This window comes from Anser brachyrhynchus (genome assembly GCF_964034855.1).
Source record: "Anser brachyrhynchus genome assembly, chromosome: 1".
NCBI lineage: Eukaryota > Metazoa > Chordata > Aves > Anseriformes > Anatidae > Anser > Anser brachyrhynchus.
The window spans coordinates 68,897,419-68,917,444 of NC_137694.1; the positions used below are offsets into that span (position 1 = coordinate 68,897,419).

The 20,026-nt window shown below is 36.3% G+C and overlaps 2 protein-coding genes across 14 annotated transcripts in view; one reads left to right on the plus strand and one right to left on the minus strand.

Moving 5' to 3' along the window:
• The window catches only part of PIK3C2G (phosphatidylinositol-4-phosphate 3-kinase catalytic subunit type 2 gamma), a 333,879-nt gene extending 316,670 nt beyond the window's left edge, over window positions 1-17,209 (plus strand). For all 13 annotated transcript variants that reach the window (XM_080599406.1, XM_080599408.1, XM_080599407.1 and 10 more), the window contains 2 exons: window positions 10,630-10,755; window positions 16,296-17,209. In XM_080599406.1, coding sequence (XP_080455532.1) covers window positions 10,630-10,755; window positions 16,296-16,448 — 279 coding nt within the window. In that variant the 3' untranslated portion in view covers window positions 16,449-17,209. The remainder of the gene's footprint in view (window positions 1-10,629; window positions 10,756-16,295) is intronic.
• A 145-nt stretch (window positions 17,210-17,354) lies between these two features.
• The window catches only part of PLCZ1 (phospholipase C zeta 1), a gene marked incomplete at its 5' end in the record, with an annotated part of 53,957 nt that continues 51,285 nt past the window's right edge, over window positions 17,355-20,026 (minus strand). Inside the window, one exon of the mRNA XM_080575730.1 lies at window positions 17,355-19,469. Within this exon, the coding sequence (XP_080431856.1) occupies window positions 19,387-19,469 (83 nt within the window). The 3' untranslated portion in view covers window positions 17,355-19,386. The remainder of the gene's footprint in view (window positions 19,470-20,026) is intronic.

Consider the following 20,026-nt stretch of genomic DNA (forward strand, 5'->3'; position numbering starts at 1 on the left):
TGGATTTCATCTTATTTGTTATTAAAGGCATTTGACAAATAAGTTGTATGGAAAGTTGTATTATTATTCCTTGTTAAACCCTTTCATCTGTCACAGTCACAGTACTACCTCAGCTCTAAATTCTAACTGCTACTTTTTAAATAAGTAATTCCCTACATACCTGATCTGTGTTGAATAAAATAAGATCAGTGAGTTCTATTTAACAGTATGAGTGATGTGGGAGATGAAGGTGAACATAAATTAAATTTGCCATTTGTTGCAAATGAGGAAAACTTTAAAAATAATAGTGGAAACAGAGCATGATCAAGAGAATAAAAGTAATTTACAGAACACTACAACTAGCTTGGACAAATGAAAACTATTCCCTCAGGGAGTTACAGTTCTATTTCCCATAGTAACGTGAAAATAAAACAAGCAAATGGTGAGACATGAGGTTGCCATGAGAGATGCCAATGAGAAAGGCCAGACCCTTGTTTCGTGGTGCAGAAAGTAAGTTCATCTTTATAAGGCTTTGATGCTAGAATATAGCTCTCTGGAAGCTTCTTAAGAACTAGAATACAAGTTCAAAGAAGAGTTCTCAGTAGGGTTGTTTGGGAATGATTGATTGTCCAGGAGTGATTTATTGTTACTTAAACTTAACTTTGTTGAGAACTGACTAATAAGGACACAAGTCAATTGTCAAATATTTAAGGGAGAACACAGCAACATTCAAGAAGAATTATTTAGGATGTTGAGCATGAGTGTACCTAGAAGTAATGAATGATAATTAAGAAGGAGAAATTTCATGCATCATATAACAAAATGCTTTCTTACAAAAGAAAGGGACAAGCTGTAGAATAATCTCCTGAAGAAAAGAGGAGGAAGCTCTGTACAGTTGCAGAAATTAGAAGTAGTCTAGATCAGGCACATACAGACTTTCTTTAACAAATTAAGAAACTGCAGGGTGAAGTCACAGATAATGTAGTCACAATTTCTTTATGCCTTTTACATTCACTTGTGATCTGTGACTAGACAAAGAGGGAAAAGAATATGTGACAAAAAGAAACAAAACAACAGCACTTGCATGTGTTTCCTTTCTCAAAGGGAAATTTATTTTATGCACTCTAACAGGCAGAAGTGGTACTAATCCTGAGTAATTTCAAAAGAAAAGTGAAAAGGGGAATGTTGTCTTAAGTATTTGTTCAAGAGATAAGACATTCTGGGATCTATGTTTCTAAATGTCCAAAGTAGATCACTGTATCTCAGACAGTCTCATAGACCCTGCAACTAAATATAAATTTGAAAATTAAATGTTCTGAACATAACAATAATATAGAGTGCAAAGAGGAAAATACAAAGAAGGAATGCAGTTTAGCTTCTTTACAGACTAGGTGGTAATTCTGGAACAAAAGCTTCAGAGATCTATTCATGAAATCTATTCTCTGCATTCTACATCCTGCGCCAACGTTGCTCATCCATTGAATAAACCATTTTAAGGCATGACTGAATCTTGATTTTTTTATCTGTGGAAAAAAACACATGACTGAAGAAAAGAAAAACACACGGCTTAAATGACTTGAGGATTGCAGTGCAGAATGGGATTCAGGAATCTAGAGTATATCTTGTCACTTCTTTCTTTCAGGAAAAAAATAAATAAAAATGTATGTTATTCTTGCTCAACTCTTACTGTGAGCAGTACATTTAATATACATTTGCACTTCTGGTTATGCAGAAGTTATATATACATTCTTTTATATTATTTTTGCAATCTTGACAAGTTTTTGATACCCACATTGGGTTATGTGAGCACCCAGTAATCTAGTGCTGAGCATTGGAGTTACAAGGAGTATTAGAGGGGTGTCAGAGCCTCAGGAGCTAGATGTAAGGTTGGAGTGGGCTGGGTTGGGACACAAGTCATTCTAAGTCATCTTTTTCTTTTTTGTTCATTCAGAAACAATAGGATATTCAAATAAAGTTGTATTATGACTCGCTGGAACTGATTTGTAGCCCTCCTCCTCTGCTACTGTCTATGGTCACTAAAAGACATGAGCCTATATTACCTGAAAGTTATAGTCACATGGTTATACAGACTCTTCCCCATTTAATTCGGGACTGTGACTATCTTAATATACATCTCTTTTTGGATCATCAGTATTAGAAGTCGCTCTTTTCAAACTGAGTACTAGCTACATCTCAGTTCCTTTCTTCATCTTTCTGAAGGTGTTCAGTTCTGGTTTCAGAGCTTTATAGAAATAAAGGCTTAGAAACCTTGGATAACCTTGTGACCTTCTGCATAACACAGGAAAGTTTTCATTTTATTTACTTCATTCTAAGTGGAGTTAGGTGGTTTTTCCTCTCAAACTACTGAAGCAGATCAGAAGTTCTGATGTGTTCTTAGGTCACCCTGAATCTTGTGGGACACAGGCTGTTTTCCAGAAACTCTTCCTCCTTACAAGAAAAAAAAAAGAAAAAAAACCACCTCTTTTGTTAAATGTTTAACAAATATTTGTTAATTTAATAATAATAATAATAATAATAATAATAATAATAACAATGCCTGTGTGCCTTGGCCTATTTAGACTGGATTCACTTTGAAATTAAAACACATACATATATGATGTGACAGAGTTTATTTGTCTGATCATGGTTATTTTGAGTACCATGAAGCATCTTCATTCTTCTCCAATGCTGCTTGAAAGGTGCCAGTTTTCCTTGAAGCCTATGTTATATATCCTACTCCATACATAACTTCTGGCACCTGAGGTTATGTGAGGCACCAGTATTTTAGAAACTGGAGACTAACCTAAACAATTAAGCTTGCATCTTGATCAGAGGAGATTTAAGGCCCAATTTATTTTCCTGAACATACAGGAGACGAACTAACATGTCTCATTTGGCCTCCAGCTGCTGCTGCAGAAGAGGGCTTCACATAAGGCCTGTGTCTTGCCTGACCGTTTATGCAGATATCTGAAGCATCTCCTTTATCTCAAATGGTGCCAGACACCAATGCATGGGCAATTTAACCAAGTCCACCTGGAGTTGTCTATAATACATTAGGATGAATCTGTTTCTCACCTGCCTCCTTAACAGCATTACAGAAACCTGCTTAGACTTTTCTGGGTACTTACATACGTAGCTCACTTATACCCTTGGATATGTCAACAACTCAACATCTTTGCCCAGTACTGGTGTCTGAATTTCTGGCCCATAGCTGTGAAGATTCCTTCTGCCTCAGTGACTGAGGGTTATTTTTTCTTATTTGACAGCCATGAGACCTTGGAGAGTGTTGGCTGGATAGCTGGTTCATTCTTCAGAGATTTTGTGACCCAGGACAGCTCTAGTCCATATTTTTGCCAGAGTAGCTGTAGCTCTCCCTGCTAGAAATACAGCATATCATCTTTTATTAAGAGCTACACTGCGCAAGTCCATTTCCATGCTACTCTACTAAAATCAAAGCTGAAACAGAAAACCTGCACTTTTTTTTTTTTTTTTCCCAAAATGCCTTATTTCACTTGAGGGAGAGAGGGCTGGAACAAACTACAGTTAACAAAACCGTTGTGTGTTTTTATTTCTTTCTTTTTTTCTTTCTTTTTCTTGAATTAACAGCACTTACATTAGGCATAGTTTGCCCATTTGGTGCACTGGCAGGCTGCACACAGAATGGGTAGGTTGATGAGGATGTTGAAGGCATTGGACTACATGATATGCATAAGCTATTTTTGGAGATTCAAATCAGAGACACAGATACAGCACCTTTCCATTTTTATCATAATAAATGACAAAGCCCATCTGGAGGCTTGCTTCACTGACACCACTGATGCTACCATGTTTCAGAAAAGTAGAAAAAGACTGTTTAAAAAATGCCTTCGAGAATTTCCCTGAAACATCATATATATTCTTCTGAAACAACATATCTTTTTTACTCACCTGCATTAAATTGAGATCAATTTCATTTCTTTTTTATTGTTGTTGTTGCTTTGCCAGCAACCTCCATGCCAGTGTCCTCTCTTACAGAATATCTCTGTTCATGTACATACCTGGATGTCTGCAGGAGATAAAAATTAAGTTAGGAATAAGAATGAAGTTGCTGACAGAGAAGAGGGCAAGAAATTCAGCACCAGAAAATATAATAAAACTTATTCTGCAGAGCAGCAGTTAAATGTTTTCAAATTTGGGGTGAAAAAAAAAAAAAAAAAAGATGATTGTGAAAAAATACCTTATTGTGAAATTACTTTTGTCTGTTTGCTTTTCTATTTGTTTTGCCAATAGCAGAGCATGCAGAGTGCACCATAGCAATATACTGGATTATCTTCTTTCGTATTTGTTTGTTAGTTATTGCAAATATAATTATCTTATGATTTTTTTTTTTAATTATTTGAAAATATTTTGTGGCAGGAAAATGAATAGTGTAGTAGCAGAGTAGACTACAGGTATTCAGTGCTTCAGGATTTGTAAATCTCAAGGGAAAAAGATGGAAGAGTCCCATATTAAGATTTATGAAGTAAAAACACAACCTCTCATTCACAAGGTTTGTCCTTAAGGTTTACATCACATTATTCCAGTTTTGAAGGAGTCTTTTGCTTGGTAATGTCATTATTTTAGTGTTGATTATCTTCTCAGATCTTTAAATACAGAATTATCCAAGCCAATGTTAACTTTTTATAAGGCAGAAGCTGTAGTTATTAAAGCTGCAGCTTACAAAGATTTTGCTTTTCCTTGCTAAGTTACATAAGTTACATACACTGTGTCACTCAGAGAAAGTGAAAGACAGTGCAGCAACACTGATGGCTCTTCCACATTTATGGCTCATTTTAATTTAGTCAGGAGGCAACTACTATTTTATACAGGTTACTGTGGTGCAAGATTAATTTCTTCTGTGGATTTTTTTTTCTCTTTTGATGGATAATAAGCAAATCTGTCTCATCGCTATATTTAGTATTTGCTTTGGAGTTCTGAAGTGTTTTTGTTTGTTTATTTGTTTGTTTTTCCTTTCCCTATATATATATTTGCTATAGTAGAATGTGTTTTTAAAATGCAAGGATAACTCTATTTTAAATATTAAGGAATATTTTACAGTCCTTTCTTCACCATATAGAAGAAAAATTCTCATGGCATGTCAAAGAGAAACAACAGATGAAGGTAAAAGATAGGAAAACTGAGAGCTAGAGCTACTGGACAAAATGAAAGTTTGTTTTTCTCTTCTTTTCATTTGGTGGGAGTAGCTAAAATGGGAGCCTTTTTAGACCCTGATTTTTTATTATATTTTTTTTCACTGAAGATGGGCAAGAGAACAATTGAGATTTGCAAAATGTCCAGGAAATTAATTTTGGAGGAAGAAAGGAAGTTATTTATAGAGGAGGAAAGGTGGCATTAGTTAATGCAAGTTACCTTTGATCATTTTTTATTTATTTTTTGTCAAGATGGTTGAAAGTGAAAAATGAGAAAAAGAACAGCAGCTGGAACTATCAAATCTTCAGGAGCCATCAATCTGTTTCACTCTAGGACAAAAAGTAAGAAAATATCTGCATGTCTAACAGTACGAGAAGCTGATGAGGTGATGTAAATTTGAGGCAAAAGTCACCAAAAGAGAAAATTTGATGTCGCTTAGGAAGAGATGAGTTTTAGATAACTTTACAATAGATTATCCCCAACATCTATTGCATTAATATCATAAAACTTTCCTTTAAATTCATTTGAGTGAAACCCAGTATTCATGTTGTCATGCTAAATTGCGTAGTTTAAATATGGCAAATTTTGAAGTAGTTGGCCCTTTCATAATGTTAATAAAGAACCCATCATGAAGGAGAGTTGAGGATGCTTAGTAATGACTGGGGGAAAAAAGTCATTAAGATAATGTAATTCTTGTGGAAAAATTAATTGAGTTTCATCCATTATTTCCCAGCTACAGTTATCATATATAAAATTAAATTACACAGGACATAATCTATCTGCATGGATTTCTGTAAGTAAATATCAATACTTTTTTTTTAGTTTTGGAAAATAAAATTGGAGTGAAAAATGGAACACACCCATAACAGATACATGTCTGTCTTAGTTTTTCAGTATTGAGTTACAGATGTGGAGAGAAGCAGATCCAGAGTACTTTTTCCTCTCACTCCATCTCTCTTTTAAATATTTTCATCACCTACTACACGAATTTAGAATAATAACATTTCAAAAATAAACTGTTTTTTTGTTGTTGTGGTGGTGTTTTTTTTTAAATTACATGCAGACAGTTGTGATTGAGTTCCTCTATTAGTCATTATGAGGGTCAAGTAGGTCATTCTCTGAGAAAATTGTACACTAGTGGCTTGTTTGTAATTGAAGAAAGTGTACGGAATCTGCTTACAAATGCAACATGCAACTCTTTTTTTTTCTTTTTTGACAGATCAAATCACTGTTGTGTTGTGGTTTTTTTGTTGTTGTTCATTCATTTGGTTGGTTGGTTGCTTGTTTTTTTGTCCATAGGCATAACAAGAAGAGCTATGGCATTTCTGTTATGAACTAGCTTTTACACCTTTGCAGCCTTATGGATTTTTCCTGCTGGAATGTATTTACAAGTGTACATAAGTAAGACAGTAATCTAAATTGGGAGTAACTTCATTTAAAGGAAGTAAACTTCCTTTACTTTTGGGTTAATTAAATGGTTAGAGAATTAAGCAAATAGAATTCGGTATAAAAGTTTTTTTCTGCTTGCTAGATCACAAGTACATTCAAGATAGAAGGGTTTTGCAAAGTAGTTAAAGTGCAAAATGGCATTCCCAAGGCACCCTATGATTTCTCTTCTGGACTATGGACAGAAATGAGTGATTTTTGATCCACTAATAACAAAAGGGATTTGGGGCTGGGTTTCAGAACTACTCATAAAGCTGCTAGAAATCTGACTCCATGTTTATAATGGACCCACCCCAGAATATATATTATTTGGAGTAAATGAGTCTGGCATTTAGGTCAGATATTCTTCATGTTTATTTAAGTTTATAACTCTGCCAATGCAGTCTGAGTCAGAATTGAAAGGACAACCCCGCATATCTGTTCTCTAAATGTGTCACTGTGGAATATGACAGAAGACATCGTCTTTAGCAAGAAAAAAGTTCTGTTATTTTCTCTATTTTGTCATTCAAACAAATGTTTAACTCATATGTGAAAGCCTGAGAAAGACCTAGTTTTCCCAAAAGATTTTTGTCTGAGATTTTTGTCTGGCATGTTTGTTGTCTTAATAAAACAATTCAAATTTCACCTATTTTAGATTTAAAACTATGGTTCTACCATGTTAATCTCACTCTTGTTTTCAAACTACAATTTTCAAACCACCAATATCCCACTTTGTTCCTAGCAGGGAGGGCCTAGCAAAGTACAGCTCTTTCCATGACCACCCATAGTCTTGTCTTAAGAAATCCATTGGTGAAGCAGGCCCTTCACAGGAAACGATTCAACTATTGTGCCAGTCAGAAGAGAAGCCAACACAAGCTCAGCATATGAACTACCCAGACTCTGCTCCTGTTAAACCATGACTGATTTATACCTGCCTTTCCTCTGTAGTTTTGAATGATGAGTGTGCAATGGAACAGAGCTTTTTTGACAGTGAGCAACTTTTGTTAGATATTTTGTGTCATAAAGATGTGATCTGGCTTGAAGAGTGCTCAGCTGAAGCTCTTTGATCATTTGATGGCACACTAGTGCCACTGCCAATGGAGAACTGGGACAACTGTGGAATCTGGAGCTTGTCTTCCCTTTGCCTTCCCAGCAAGGGAAGATGAAGTGGGAAAATACTATCTATAAAGAAGGAAAAACAAACGAACAAACAAAGCAAACAAACCAAAACGAGCCCAAACAAACAGACGGAACTAGGATCTGTAGTTGGAATTCAGGTAGCTGCCCTTTAAATTACCTCTAAGGGTTTGGCTGCTGATTGCTGCTATTCATGAGAAGTGGTTTTGTTTTTAGTTTTGAAAGATCCCAGGGCAACTGCTCTGCCCTGATTTTTCTTCTGTGAATTGCTAAAATATTCCTTTTTTTTTTCTCTTTTCTTTTTTCTGATGTTCTGTCTTGACCCTCTCCTCCTACTCACCCCTTTCAACATGTCTTTAGCTACTTTCAAAGGCATGGTGAGGAAGTAGTTTTCTCTCCGTGTTTCTTGTGGCCACAGCGGTACTACAAAGTGTCTTCCTTGAGTTTTGGGAGGGGTCAGCTGACAGGGTAGGTGAGTTGGCTGAAGGCCAATGTGCCAGAATTGCTAGCAGAGTACAAGGAGCAGATCAGGGCATCGTGACAAATTTATCGGACTTTTTTTTCAACTCATTGTGTACACTACTGGTACCCAGGTCCTGTTAAACAATTTCACAGCAATCAGTTTGGGTTCTTTCCCTGGCAGATGACTGCCAGGCTGAGCCTGTTTGATATGGAGACTACTGCTATGCATGATCTGATCTGCGTTGTTGTCTTCAGGGGTGCAGTGGGGCACAGCACAGGCAACTGCAACCTGTGCTATCTCGGCAGCTCAAAGGGGAGTGGAATTGAACAAATGCAAGTGTTCTCTCTGTTACCTTTGTAGCCTCTTACCTACCATCTGAGTTCCTCAGCCCAGTACTCTTTTCAGCTGCTGCTTACCTCAACAACCACTATTAGCTCTGACGTGGTCCCTGGTTAGGCAATGCACTGCTGAGGTGATTTATAAAGCCTGACATTTTACGAGACTGTCTATATTGCATTTCCATGCTTGAGATAGTGAAGATCCTTGTGCTGGGTCACAGCAGTTGAGCTAATAAGAACAACTCCTTTCTTTTTTTAAAGCATATTCCTTTTTGTGTCTGAAATGACCAAAATCTGTCGACCTTCAAGTTACAGTGATGCTTTATTCGATGCTTTATTCACAGAAAAGGGAAGAGCTTGATTACAGTTAGCATCCTGGTTTCTTGGACTGGTACTATGCTAAATATCTTTTTCTTTCCTGATTTTTAACAGACTGTTCAATTTACTGTTTTTGTCATTCTTAACTGAAACGTTAATATAGTCTTAGATCTATAGAGATGGGCTTTTAAATTGATAGTGTAAATTATGAGTCCTGTGTTAACAATATGGCACTTTGTCCTAGGAAAATGCCATTTAATGTCATTCATGTTTTGGCACTTGAATCTCACCTAACTAAATCCCATGTATATTTTACATCAGATATATTTTGGAGAGCTTAGTGTCAAGATCATTAATCATTCACATAGTGCTTACAATATGTGATGATTTGAGCATATAGTATTAACCACAGCAGTATTAAGCTTTCCAGTTGACCGTACCATCTGCCTTGAAGGATCAATTCAGATAACAAAAATCAGAGATTTGTTATGCAAGAACTGGTTGCTCACACATACAAGCACTGTTTTTCTTCCCAAAAGAGAAGTTATTTATTGCGAGGACAACAGTGTTTTCTCCTATCACAAGAGTGTGGTGTTGATAATGCCTGTAGAAAGACCCATATTTCTGGTCACATACTGTGAATAATCAAAATCTGAGAAACCATTTTATTCTAAGCCAGGTAAAACTACGATGGGAAATATAAATGCAACTGCATGGGGAATGCTCTGGGTTCATGTGTTCCACATATCTCAAGATCTCTTCTTTTTGCCTGCATTTTCATTTGCATCCTGTCGCTGGATTGCCTATGAGCTGTCAGGTAAACTTGCTGCCTAAAATACTGATAATACTACTGAAATTACCAATATGTAGATAAATACCCACACATTTATGCCCACTTTGTGTTTTCTGATTGTAACGTATTTTACCAACACAAAGGTTTCTGCTTAATTATAAGCTAAGAACTAAATGACATATACTGGGAAGATACTTTTTCCATACTTATTCATAATTGTATTCCTTGCATGTTCTTTAAAAGCCTCTCATACTGCCAATATGTTTTCTGAGTAACTGAAATATTTCTTTAGTAATAAGCTTACAGCTGCTCAGAGGTTATCCAAAAGCTGTCCACCCACCAGCAGTAACTTATGACTGAGCCTGGTAAATAGATTGGCTTTGGTCTGGAGTAGCTACCATAAACTGGAATATCTGGAATATCACTAAGTAATCTGAGCTTGAAAATTAGAGAGGTTGCAGCTATGTGATGGGAGAGACGGACAGTCTGTTATTATAAGAATACTGCTCCTTATTCTGCCCTTACTGCTGCAGGAAATGCTCCTGGTTCCTCTGTAGTAATACGCTTTATGAAATACCCTTAGAAATAAACAGTTCTAGCCAGCATCAGCACTGCTATTTAGGGGTTAAAATCAATAGGAGTGTACTAGCTGGAATCCAGTTTCTATACATTACTCTGGAAATTGGAAGGACTAGACTTTGTTTCAGTTTAAATTGAGTTAAAGCAGATTAAGGCGTAAAGTTTTTTTTCCACCAGAATGTAAAATATTAAAGATAGGCAATTTTGCATTGTCCTTGTATTATTTGATTTATTTTTCCTGATTCAATATGAAGCTGAATTCTAAGAATGCCTGTTGTTTTACTGCTTTAGCACTCTGATTTAGCCAAGAGAATACTGAGAATGTAATATGTTTCTGTGTCTGCTTATAGTCCAGATTTCATTTGGTATTTATTTGTTTTCTTTGCTATAGCAGAGGTATTCATATTTATGACCATTTTGTTTTTCAGCACCTCCCAGATGGTTCTGCCCCAAGTGCACATGCTGAATTTTATCTTCTGCCGGACCCCGATGAGGTCAGTCGAAGGAAAACAAGAACAGTTCCAAAAAGCACTGACCCTACTTACAATGAAATTGTGAGTACTGTTCACTTTCTTCCATCATTTTTTATGGGCTTGATTTTTGTTATCTACTCTTGAAATATCATAACAATACAGCATTTAGAGCTGTTACAATGAGTACTGTCAAACAGAAGGAACATATCAGAAGCAGAACCATAAATGGAGACAATCTTCTCTTTTGCTTCTTTCTCAGAAGGGAGACAGTCTCTTTATGTCTTTCTCTTTAGGAAAGTGTTTGGATTATTCACGCTGTTTGGTCTTATACCATAATCACTGTTAAATGTTAGCCAAATGAGCCCCGGCATATTTGCACCAAACCTAGACCATTTTAAATTCAGCCTTCTATAATAGCATAAAAAGTACTAATTGAACAGATGCTGTTATTCAAATTCGCATTTGAAAATGGACAACCAAATTGGCTGTCACTGTCCTAAATGGTAGCACAATAATAAATAGCCCAGTTCTTTTTATGTCAAAATCTAGCAATTCACAGCCATATATAATTATTTCACTTACCACTGAAATGCTTACGCCTCTGGAGTTAAATAGAGAAATATTTGGATGGAGAAATGTTTACCACAAAATGAGAAACAGCATAAACTATATTCTTTTGTAAAGGGAGATGAGATTCAAACAGTAGGTGGGATTGGAGATGGTAAGTATTACATATAGCAAATCTCCTGAAGATCTCAAGGCAATTTACAAATGTACTTTGAGCAAGTTTCAAAGCAGAAGGCATAGAAAATATTATCACTCCACCCTGTTTCATAGATAAGACACGATGAAATATAAATTAGTCAGCTGAGACTAAGAGTCCTTATCTCCTAGTTACCCAGTCCTGGGATTTTGATTTTTTTCTCTTTTCCCACTGATTTTAAAGTTACCTACTTACATTGATGACTTCCAGCACTGCTGTACTCAAGTAGTACTGCTGCTAACAACAGAGATAGATTTCTCTCCCTATAGTGTTGCAGTGGAACAAAAAGATAATAGGGGTTATTTTTTTGGTTATATTATTTTTTTCTTTTTTTTTTTCAATCAAAGAAAAAAATGAGGCTAATTGACCCGGCCAAAGTAATTTCTTTACATTTGAAAGTTATTTAAAAAATAAATATGTTTATATATTAACATTCATTTTAAAATATCTAAAATGAGCTATGGACAAGAACCATCCAGCAACATTGTTAGGCAATTTTGTTTCTAATCATTACTAGACCTATTTGAATACAAGAAAATCCAAAATCCTGGCTGCGGTCAGACAGTATTCACTGGGAGGGGGTTTAATTGTGGTTAAGGATCATCCAACTGCTATTAGGGAAAATCCATGCAAACTTTTTAATATCCTTTACTCAAAACTTACAGCCTTCTTCACAGATGCTCAATCTTTTTCACGAGAAACTGCTAATCGCAGTGGGGACATATGGCTTCACTGAACTTGGACATTTTAAACCCGAAGCTTGTGCTGTTAGCAGCTCTGTTCCTCCATATGCGATATCATTCTGCATGCATTTTCTGTCCAAGGCTGGTAGACTGAGGCAGAAGAAGCCCCAGGGAAGAAAAACAACTAAAAATATGTCAGCTGTCTTTTAAGTTAGTTACTGTCCAAAGTGCTGTGTACAGAAATGTACTAGCCTTTTTTATGAGTTCATAAGTTTTTATTAAAGCCAAATGGCTGGAAGGAAACTGTATATTAATTTCTCTCCATGTTCAAGACAGAAAATTCTGAAATGTGCTTCTCTTGGGTATTTTTGTTTTTAGTTTTGTACTTTTATTGCTTAAGACTGCCTACAGCAAATTATCAACCTTGCAAAAGCGCATTTTATTTTTGATTTTTACTCATATGTGTGAGAGTAAAATGTGAAGGTCCAGGAGGACCAACAGTAGAATGAATTGTGCTGAATGTTTTGGAGTTGCTTTTAACAAGCACTCCTTTTTTCTCTTGTTCCTCTATTTGCATTTCAGCATTTGTTGCATCCGCACTGGTGTAACATTGCATTAAAAATGATGATTGTGAAGAAAAGAAAGAACACAGAAGAAATGGGTGCAGGGTAATGAAAAAAAAAAAAAAAAGAATAAAAGAATATACCAGCTTTATAGGCCACTATTGGGAATAAATAATCACTTGGGCGGTTCCAGAATAGTTTTATGAAAAGTAAGAAAACTTGATTTAAAATGAATCTGAACGATTTAAGTTTAAATTCTCACCATGAAAAGTGGCAATGAGCTGCAGTGGTTTCTTGCTCGTATGTGTCGCATTTGCCATGAGGCATGCTACAAGCCCTCACTCTCACTGTCCTCTGTCTCTGGAGTGCCTGCATGCATGCACACCCCCAAAACCATGAGTAAACCTCCATGGCAAGACCATGTGTGCTTTGCCAGAACAAGAGGGAATTCCCTCCATCCTGCCTATGAAGCTTGGGCGTGGGGGAAACATGAGTAAATACCCCTGGGATGTACCAGTCCATGGGTATTACTGCAGCTGCCTTCAGAGCAGAGGGGCTGCTGGCCTGCGGTGACATGAATTGCCCCGGGAAGCCTGATGGAGGGGGACGAGGGGACCTGCGCCAGGAGCCACTGCAGCTCCCGCCAGCATTGTGCGTCAAAGCTAATTTGGTCAATTAAGAGCAAATCTAGGAAGTGTGCCATGGCTACCTAAGGAGAAGCAACTGTCCCTCATTTGTGATTAAAATGTCATTAGACTCCTGTAGGTCAACAGTGCTTCTCTTTCTGGAGCCAAAAATACTTGAATTCCAGTCCTGGCTGTCCTGCCGATTTGCTGCATGGCCATGTATAACTCACCTCCATTTGATCTGACTGTATAAATAGGAGGCCAATATTATTACTAAATGTAGATTTCAGGATATAACTGCCTTCAATTTGAAATTCTGGCAGGTGGTATGTGTTTTATCCACATACTAATTCAGCTGTCTACAGTCTTTCTTCTGTCCCCACATCCTGATGATATTGAAAATTCAGCTGGAGCAAGGTCATTTTAGAAACTGTTTATTGGGATCAGATGAAAGGCACCCACCCTACACATCAAGGTGTGGCATTGCTCAAAACTTAAAGCCTCTTTCTGTCCATAGATACAAAGTTCTTCATTACCACAGTTCATGCCTGTTGTGACTTAAAGCAAAAGCTGAAGATGATAACTTTCATATATTGGCAAAGAAATGGCATGTTTATACACTAGAATTAGTGTCACTTAAATAATCAAATCATAGATTTATTCTAAAGTATGTAATTGCTTACTGTAAAGCTGGTTTCCTGCTTACAGGAAAGCTGGAATTTTTTATTCATATGCAATTTGGTGAAATAGGCACAGTAAACATAAAAACTGAAAAGCACCTAGCACAACTGTCATGACAGCTGTTCCAAACTATAACTTCCAAAGTTTTCTAAATGGACAAGTACATGCTGCCTGCTAGCACCTCTCCAGTAAAAGCCAGATAAAAAGAGTGAGGGGCAGTTTTTCTGTCCTCAAACCCATGGCCGTCCATCCTTGCTACACTGACTAGACCAAGGAGCCTGTCCTGGTGTCGTGCCTGTCGTTGCCTGCTGTGCCACCCCAGCAGCTCGCAGCACAGACCAGAGCATTCTGTGGTCTCACAGGGACAGCCCATGCCACGTAGGCCTGTCAGGGAGAACCAGAAATTTCATGCCTCCTGGGTCCACCTGTGAGGTTCAGAACCACCTTTTTGTTGCCACTCCGCAAGAGGAGCATTGCTGTGGCTGAGCCTTTACAAACTCTGTCCCTGGTTGAAGGATGTCTCCCATGGCCATTTCTACTTCTTATAATTGAAAGTAAAGAGAGGACTCTGCAGTCCAGCCCGCAGAGATCCCGGGGGGGCTCAGTCTGACATTCCTCCTCCTCAGCAGTGCCATGTGTATAGACTGCATTCAGACTGCATAGTAAATCCAAGCAGGTTGCATGGCAAGCTCATTGTAGGCAGTTCCACTTTCCCGTTCTCATGAAGTGACAGTATGTTACTGCATTTGCTTTTTAAGCTGCACAGTGAGATTAAAATTTAAAACGTTTTCCATTGCAACTAAAATAGCAAAAACATTTGAAACATTTCCCTCCATACAAATTTTAGATTAAATGTACTTCTCTTAACAAAGCTTTCCTTTGAGGCCTGAAACTAGCTGACAGCACTCTTTCACATTATATCAACCTATATGCAGTTCACTCAGCAGTTTTTGATTAATGTGGAGCCTGAAACAGGAGTCTGTTCTGAATGCAGCTCCTTCTTGTTGGCCTATCACTCCAGATTTTTTTTTTTAATTCAGAAAATACATCATTACCATTTCATAACGAACCTCAGCGCATTCTCAGCGTTATCAAGGTAATTTCAAAGATATTTTTAAAACTTAGTAATTTTCTAAAGAGATGCTAAGCAAGCTGTCTCATTTAATTTGAGAAGCATTAACACTTCCTGACTAATGGAAACATCCAAATTGAGTAGTTTTCACTTGCTGAATTGGGTCCATTCTTAATGATGTTCCACACCCACAACATCTACGGAGTAGGCTGAGCTTTCTATCATGTCAACATTTTGATGAGTCCATTAAAAAATGCAAATATATTTTATAATGGGCATACTTGGATAAAATTAGCATCCAGAATCATGCATACAACCATTTGTATTGCAACAGTAAATCTTATAAAGACAATTTTCAAAGGAAAATTATTGTCTCTTTTATGATGCAGGTTTCTTGGATCCAGAACAGTTATGAAATTTCATGGTAGTTTCAGAAGAAAATTTGTTTTTGCTTTGGCATGTTCTTTCTTAATTTTGGTGTGCAGCATGAGATTTAATCACAAGTACAGTACCGAGAAACAATATTCTGAGGTACTGTACATTGATGTGATACACCTTTATGAGGTGTATCAGTGCAACATATAATAAAAATTATATACCTTGTTGCAAACAAAAATTTTGACATTAAAACAGTTTTCTTGTTGATTTTTTTTTTAGAAGACTAACACCGTTTTTCAAAGCATTTGCTATGGGAAGATATTTAAAAATTATAATAAACTACACTTTTCCATAATTACCTATCTTATGGTTTCATACCACTGTCCATGATAAGTACCCTTTATCTGAATCTCTCCTCTTGAAAATCAACAGTGTTATCCTTCCCTGCTGAGCTTCATGGAGTATCTGATATATCTTCACATTTGAGTTCAAAACTTTGCTCAAGTTAGAGTTTCAATTTTCACATGGAAAATTATGTGTACCTATTTTTTTCTCAAGCGTTGCAACACGGGTTTCAAATTTATTTACGAATACTTGATAATCAGATTTCACAAGCCTAAGCTGGCAGAATCTCCTTTATATAAACTATATAAGGTCAAATGTATTTTTGAGATATATTCACGAACTTGAATTTGGCTCACGGATAGTAGTTGATAATTCTGGAGGGCAGTTTAAAGTAATTATTGGAAAGTTATCATCATCATCCGGAATGCTGTACTGTTGTAAGTGTATTGTCTGACAAATAGATCACAGATTCACATGCTTTTTTTTCTGTTAAACTTTATATTATTTCAGGTTGTGTATAACAAAGTCATGGAGCTCAAAAGCCATATACTGAAGCTTGTTGTGAAAAGCAAAGGAACATTTGTGGGAGCTGTTAACATTCAACTAAGCAGTGTCCAGTTAAATGAAGAAAAGTGGTATCCACTGGGAAACAGTGTAATTTAAAAGTTGTCTAAGACAATTCAATTATTTATCCACTAATGTTTCTTCATTCCATTCTCCATAGTACACTTTTTTCTCAGTTGCCCTTGAGAATATGCATCATCTGCTCCTCTTACATTTATAATCATAAGGCTATTGTCTTAAAATTGCTACCTTCTTCTTACAACAGATTCCTTCTTGTGTGAGTTTAAGAAATCACGTGCTGTAGCAAGCAACTTGTAGCTGCATGCAGGTATTCTTATGATAGCAATAAAGATTTTAGTTTTATTCATATGAAATAGTACACTAAAATTCTGAATTTAGTACACATCAAGCATAGGTCAGAGCATAGTTTTTTGCCTGCTAATTCCACCAAGTGTATTGAAACAATGCTGATAATGGTGCAATTTATCATTGACCTCTGTGAGCCACTGCATATGACAATTTACCAGAGAGGTTCATGGGATGGTTTTCTGGGTGCAAATACATTTCAGAAGTCTAGCAGATTTCATGTTAAATCTTACAAAATCCATACATTTAAAAACAAACAAAAATAATTAAAAAAGAAATAGCAACTTTGCACTTTAGACATTTTGTGCAGTATATGTTGGTGTGCTTTTAAGTGTTTATATAATGCAACTTTAAATCCAGGATATTAATTTGTCAATAAGATACTTCCAACATTTCTTTTATTCTGATATCGGAGAAGCAGATACAACTGGTTGATTTTGGGAAGAAAGGAGGAGGGAGGGGCTAATCACAAATAAATAAAGCATTGAATATAATCTTTCAGTGTTGTATCTATTTAAGAGCATTCTATAAAGAGTCTTTTCTCACTTGTCTTACCCCATTGCATTCTTATGCTGTATAAAGGAGTCAATACATGCATTGACCTTAGGGCTATATATACATATAACCAATGAATGTAAGTGCTACCTTTGAGTTCACTGGGGCTAATTATGGGCTCTGTTCTTCAAAGCATTTGTACCTAACACAAAGAAGCATTTAAGCACATCTTTAAACATTTAGCATGTGAGCAGCCCTAATGAACTGTCCATTACAGCCAGCCTCTTACACACACACGCACAGAGTTGAGCATGTATATAAACCTTTCCAGAAGCAAGAGCACATTTTTAAGGCACAAGAGACACCTTGATTTGTGATCTGCTCCGCTGTAAAATTTTAAGTTACCAGATACTGAGTAGGTCTGACATTTGTTCTACCAGGTAGAAAAGTGGTCAACAGAGGGATAATAATGCCAGAAGCTGAAGATAATTGCCTTCTTCTCCCAAAGGACACTCACAAATCAGACTTCAGATGGTAATGTTGTATAAAGCTCCTGAAGTGGGACTAGGAGTGCTGTTTAGGAATCTAAATAAGCTGGAGTATTTCTCAGCATCAAACCAATTGACTATGTCACTTGGTCAGTTTGTGCCTGAGAATATATATACCAGATTGCCTTGGGAAATTAAACTCCTCCTTAGTAAGGGGAAGTGAAGGGAACTGTGCTTGAATATTATTATTATTAGGATTCTTCAGAGCTGAAAAAAGCTATAAAATATTTATCACATGAAGGAGACATTGGCTAGCATACAGATATGATCACTACAAAAATCAGTAAGTATAATATTTTAGATTATAGGCTTTCCTGAGTAAAGAATCAAGTGACTTGTCACTCAGGAACAGAAAACACATTGTGCCCAGCTTACAACGTTATCAAATTACCTGACCTTACAGTTCAATATTGATTTTAGATTCTTAGTCTACTGTCTCGATTTCCTCATTATAACTCTAATGCAATTTTCTAACAGTGCTATTTCCTGTGACATTTTCTAATCATTGTTTACAGCAACCGTGATTTTCCATCTTAGAGCAACATTAAATAAGATAGCATTAAAATGGCAATAAAAATGTAGCATTAAAAATAGAATATTATCAGAACAGTCTGCAAACATAAGCAATACTGTTGGTATTAAAGAAAGAAATCTATCAATAAAACATCCATTGGAAAAAAAAAAAGACATAGTAACAAATCTGCAATTAGCTGGGTAGATACAGTCCCGGGGAAGCTCAATAATACTTCAGTTTTGTAAGAAAGGTAGAAAAATTACGTCTTATGGGCAAGATCTACAGTGATAGCTCTGTCAGATAAAATGTTGCCCTCAGAGATCTTAAATCACACAATCAGTCCTTGCCTCCCCTAAATTTCTTCTCCTAATCCACCTCAAAACATGCTGATTCCTACTTGCTGAGTTTGCAGTAAGATGTATCCTGAGCTCCCTGCTGCTACAAGGAACATAGGCCCTTTACAAATCAGCCTGTGAATTATTTGTCTTTCTTTAGCAGCAGGAGGTTCAGTATCAGGCTGAGAAAAGGTACAAATATTAGCATCTAAGTTTTTATCATTTTAAGAGCTGATTTTTCTCAAAACTGTTTTTCCAGATAGCAAAATTACAGTGGACTTTAAGGATGTATAGCCCAATCAGAAACTGCCATTATTATAAATTTAAAGGGACTTTACATTGTATGTATTGTTTCCCCAGAAAGATGATTGTACAATATTAAAAGTTTTTGTTCAATACAAATAAAAATTTCTGTGTAACATGCTCACAATTTTGTAGCCTAAGATCAAAAATATTAAACTATTATTCTCAGTAATTAATCAAAATGTTGTAATTAGCTGCAAATGAAATTATTAATTGAATTCAACAAAATGTCCAAAAAAGTTCAGTCTTTATGAATTATTTCTAAATAATGGTGGGGCTAACTTCAGTAGCTATTACTTATTCAGGATAGCATTTACACAAGAAGTCCCATTAGCTTAATAAAGTCACTGAGAACATGCCACTCTGGAAATCAGACTACTGGGTTGTTGCAAGCCTACAGATGTTGCTTTATTGAGCAGGGTCCACCAGAATGACAACTATTGATCCACCAGAATGACAACTAATGCGGAGCATCATTAGTAGTACCAGACATAAACAAACAGCGATGCAGGTTCAAGTTTGCCACCATTTTTGGAAAACAGAGGAACGTTACAGTAACCTGTAAATATAATGACACTTGGTTAGTGTATTAACCATAAATGAAAATATTATGATAGGGCTGTTCTATGATCTACTATGCAAGTGCATCATAATTAAGGAACCTCAAATTAACTCTTTAAAATAAACTGTGTGTTCATCTGGTGAGTAGAACCATTTGAAGAAGCTGTTGTTCTTAACTTGAAACTTACCTCCTCTTAAAACAAAAAATTCCTCTCCCCCAAACCCAAAGCCTTACATTGCTTCATAAAAATGTAATGTCTGCATTATTTCATAATAATAATGTCAGTTTTGATAAAAAATACTCTATTTTATCTATGTAAATATAAGTTGACTTATTTAAGTGTCTGTTATGATTAATAATCCATGTTCAGAACTGCAGTTCTCACAGTCCTTCTTTAGGTGTTTCTGGATGTGCATGCAATCTTTGCGACCCTCGTTTGGTTTTGGATTTTCTTGATTCTTTTATCCAACATGAAAGTTGACTTTGCACCTAAGGTTCAGCTTCTGGGCAGCAGATATTAAAGCTGAGCCCAGGCAACATGCATTTGTGATCAA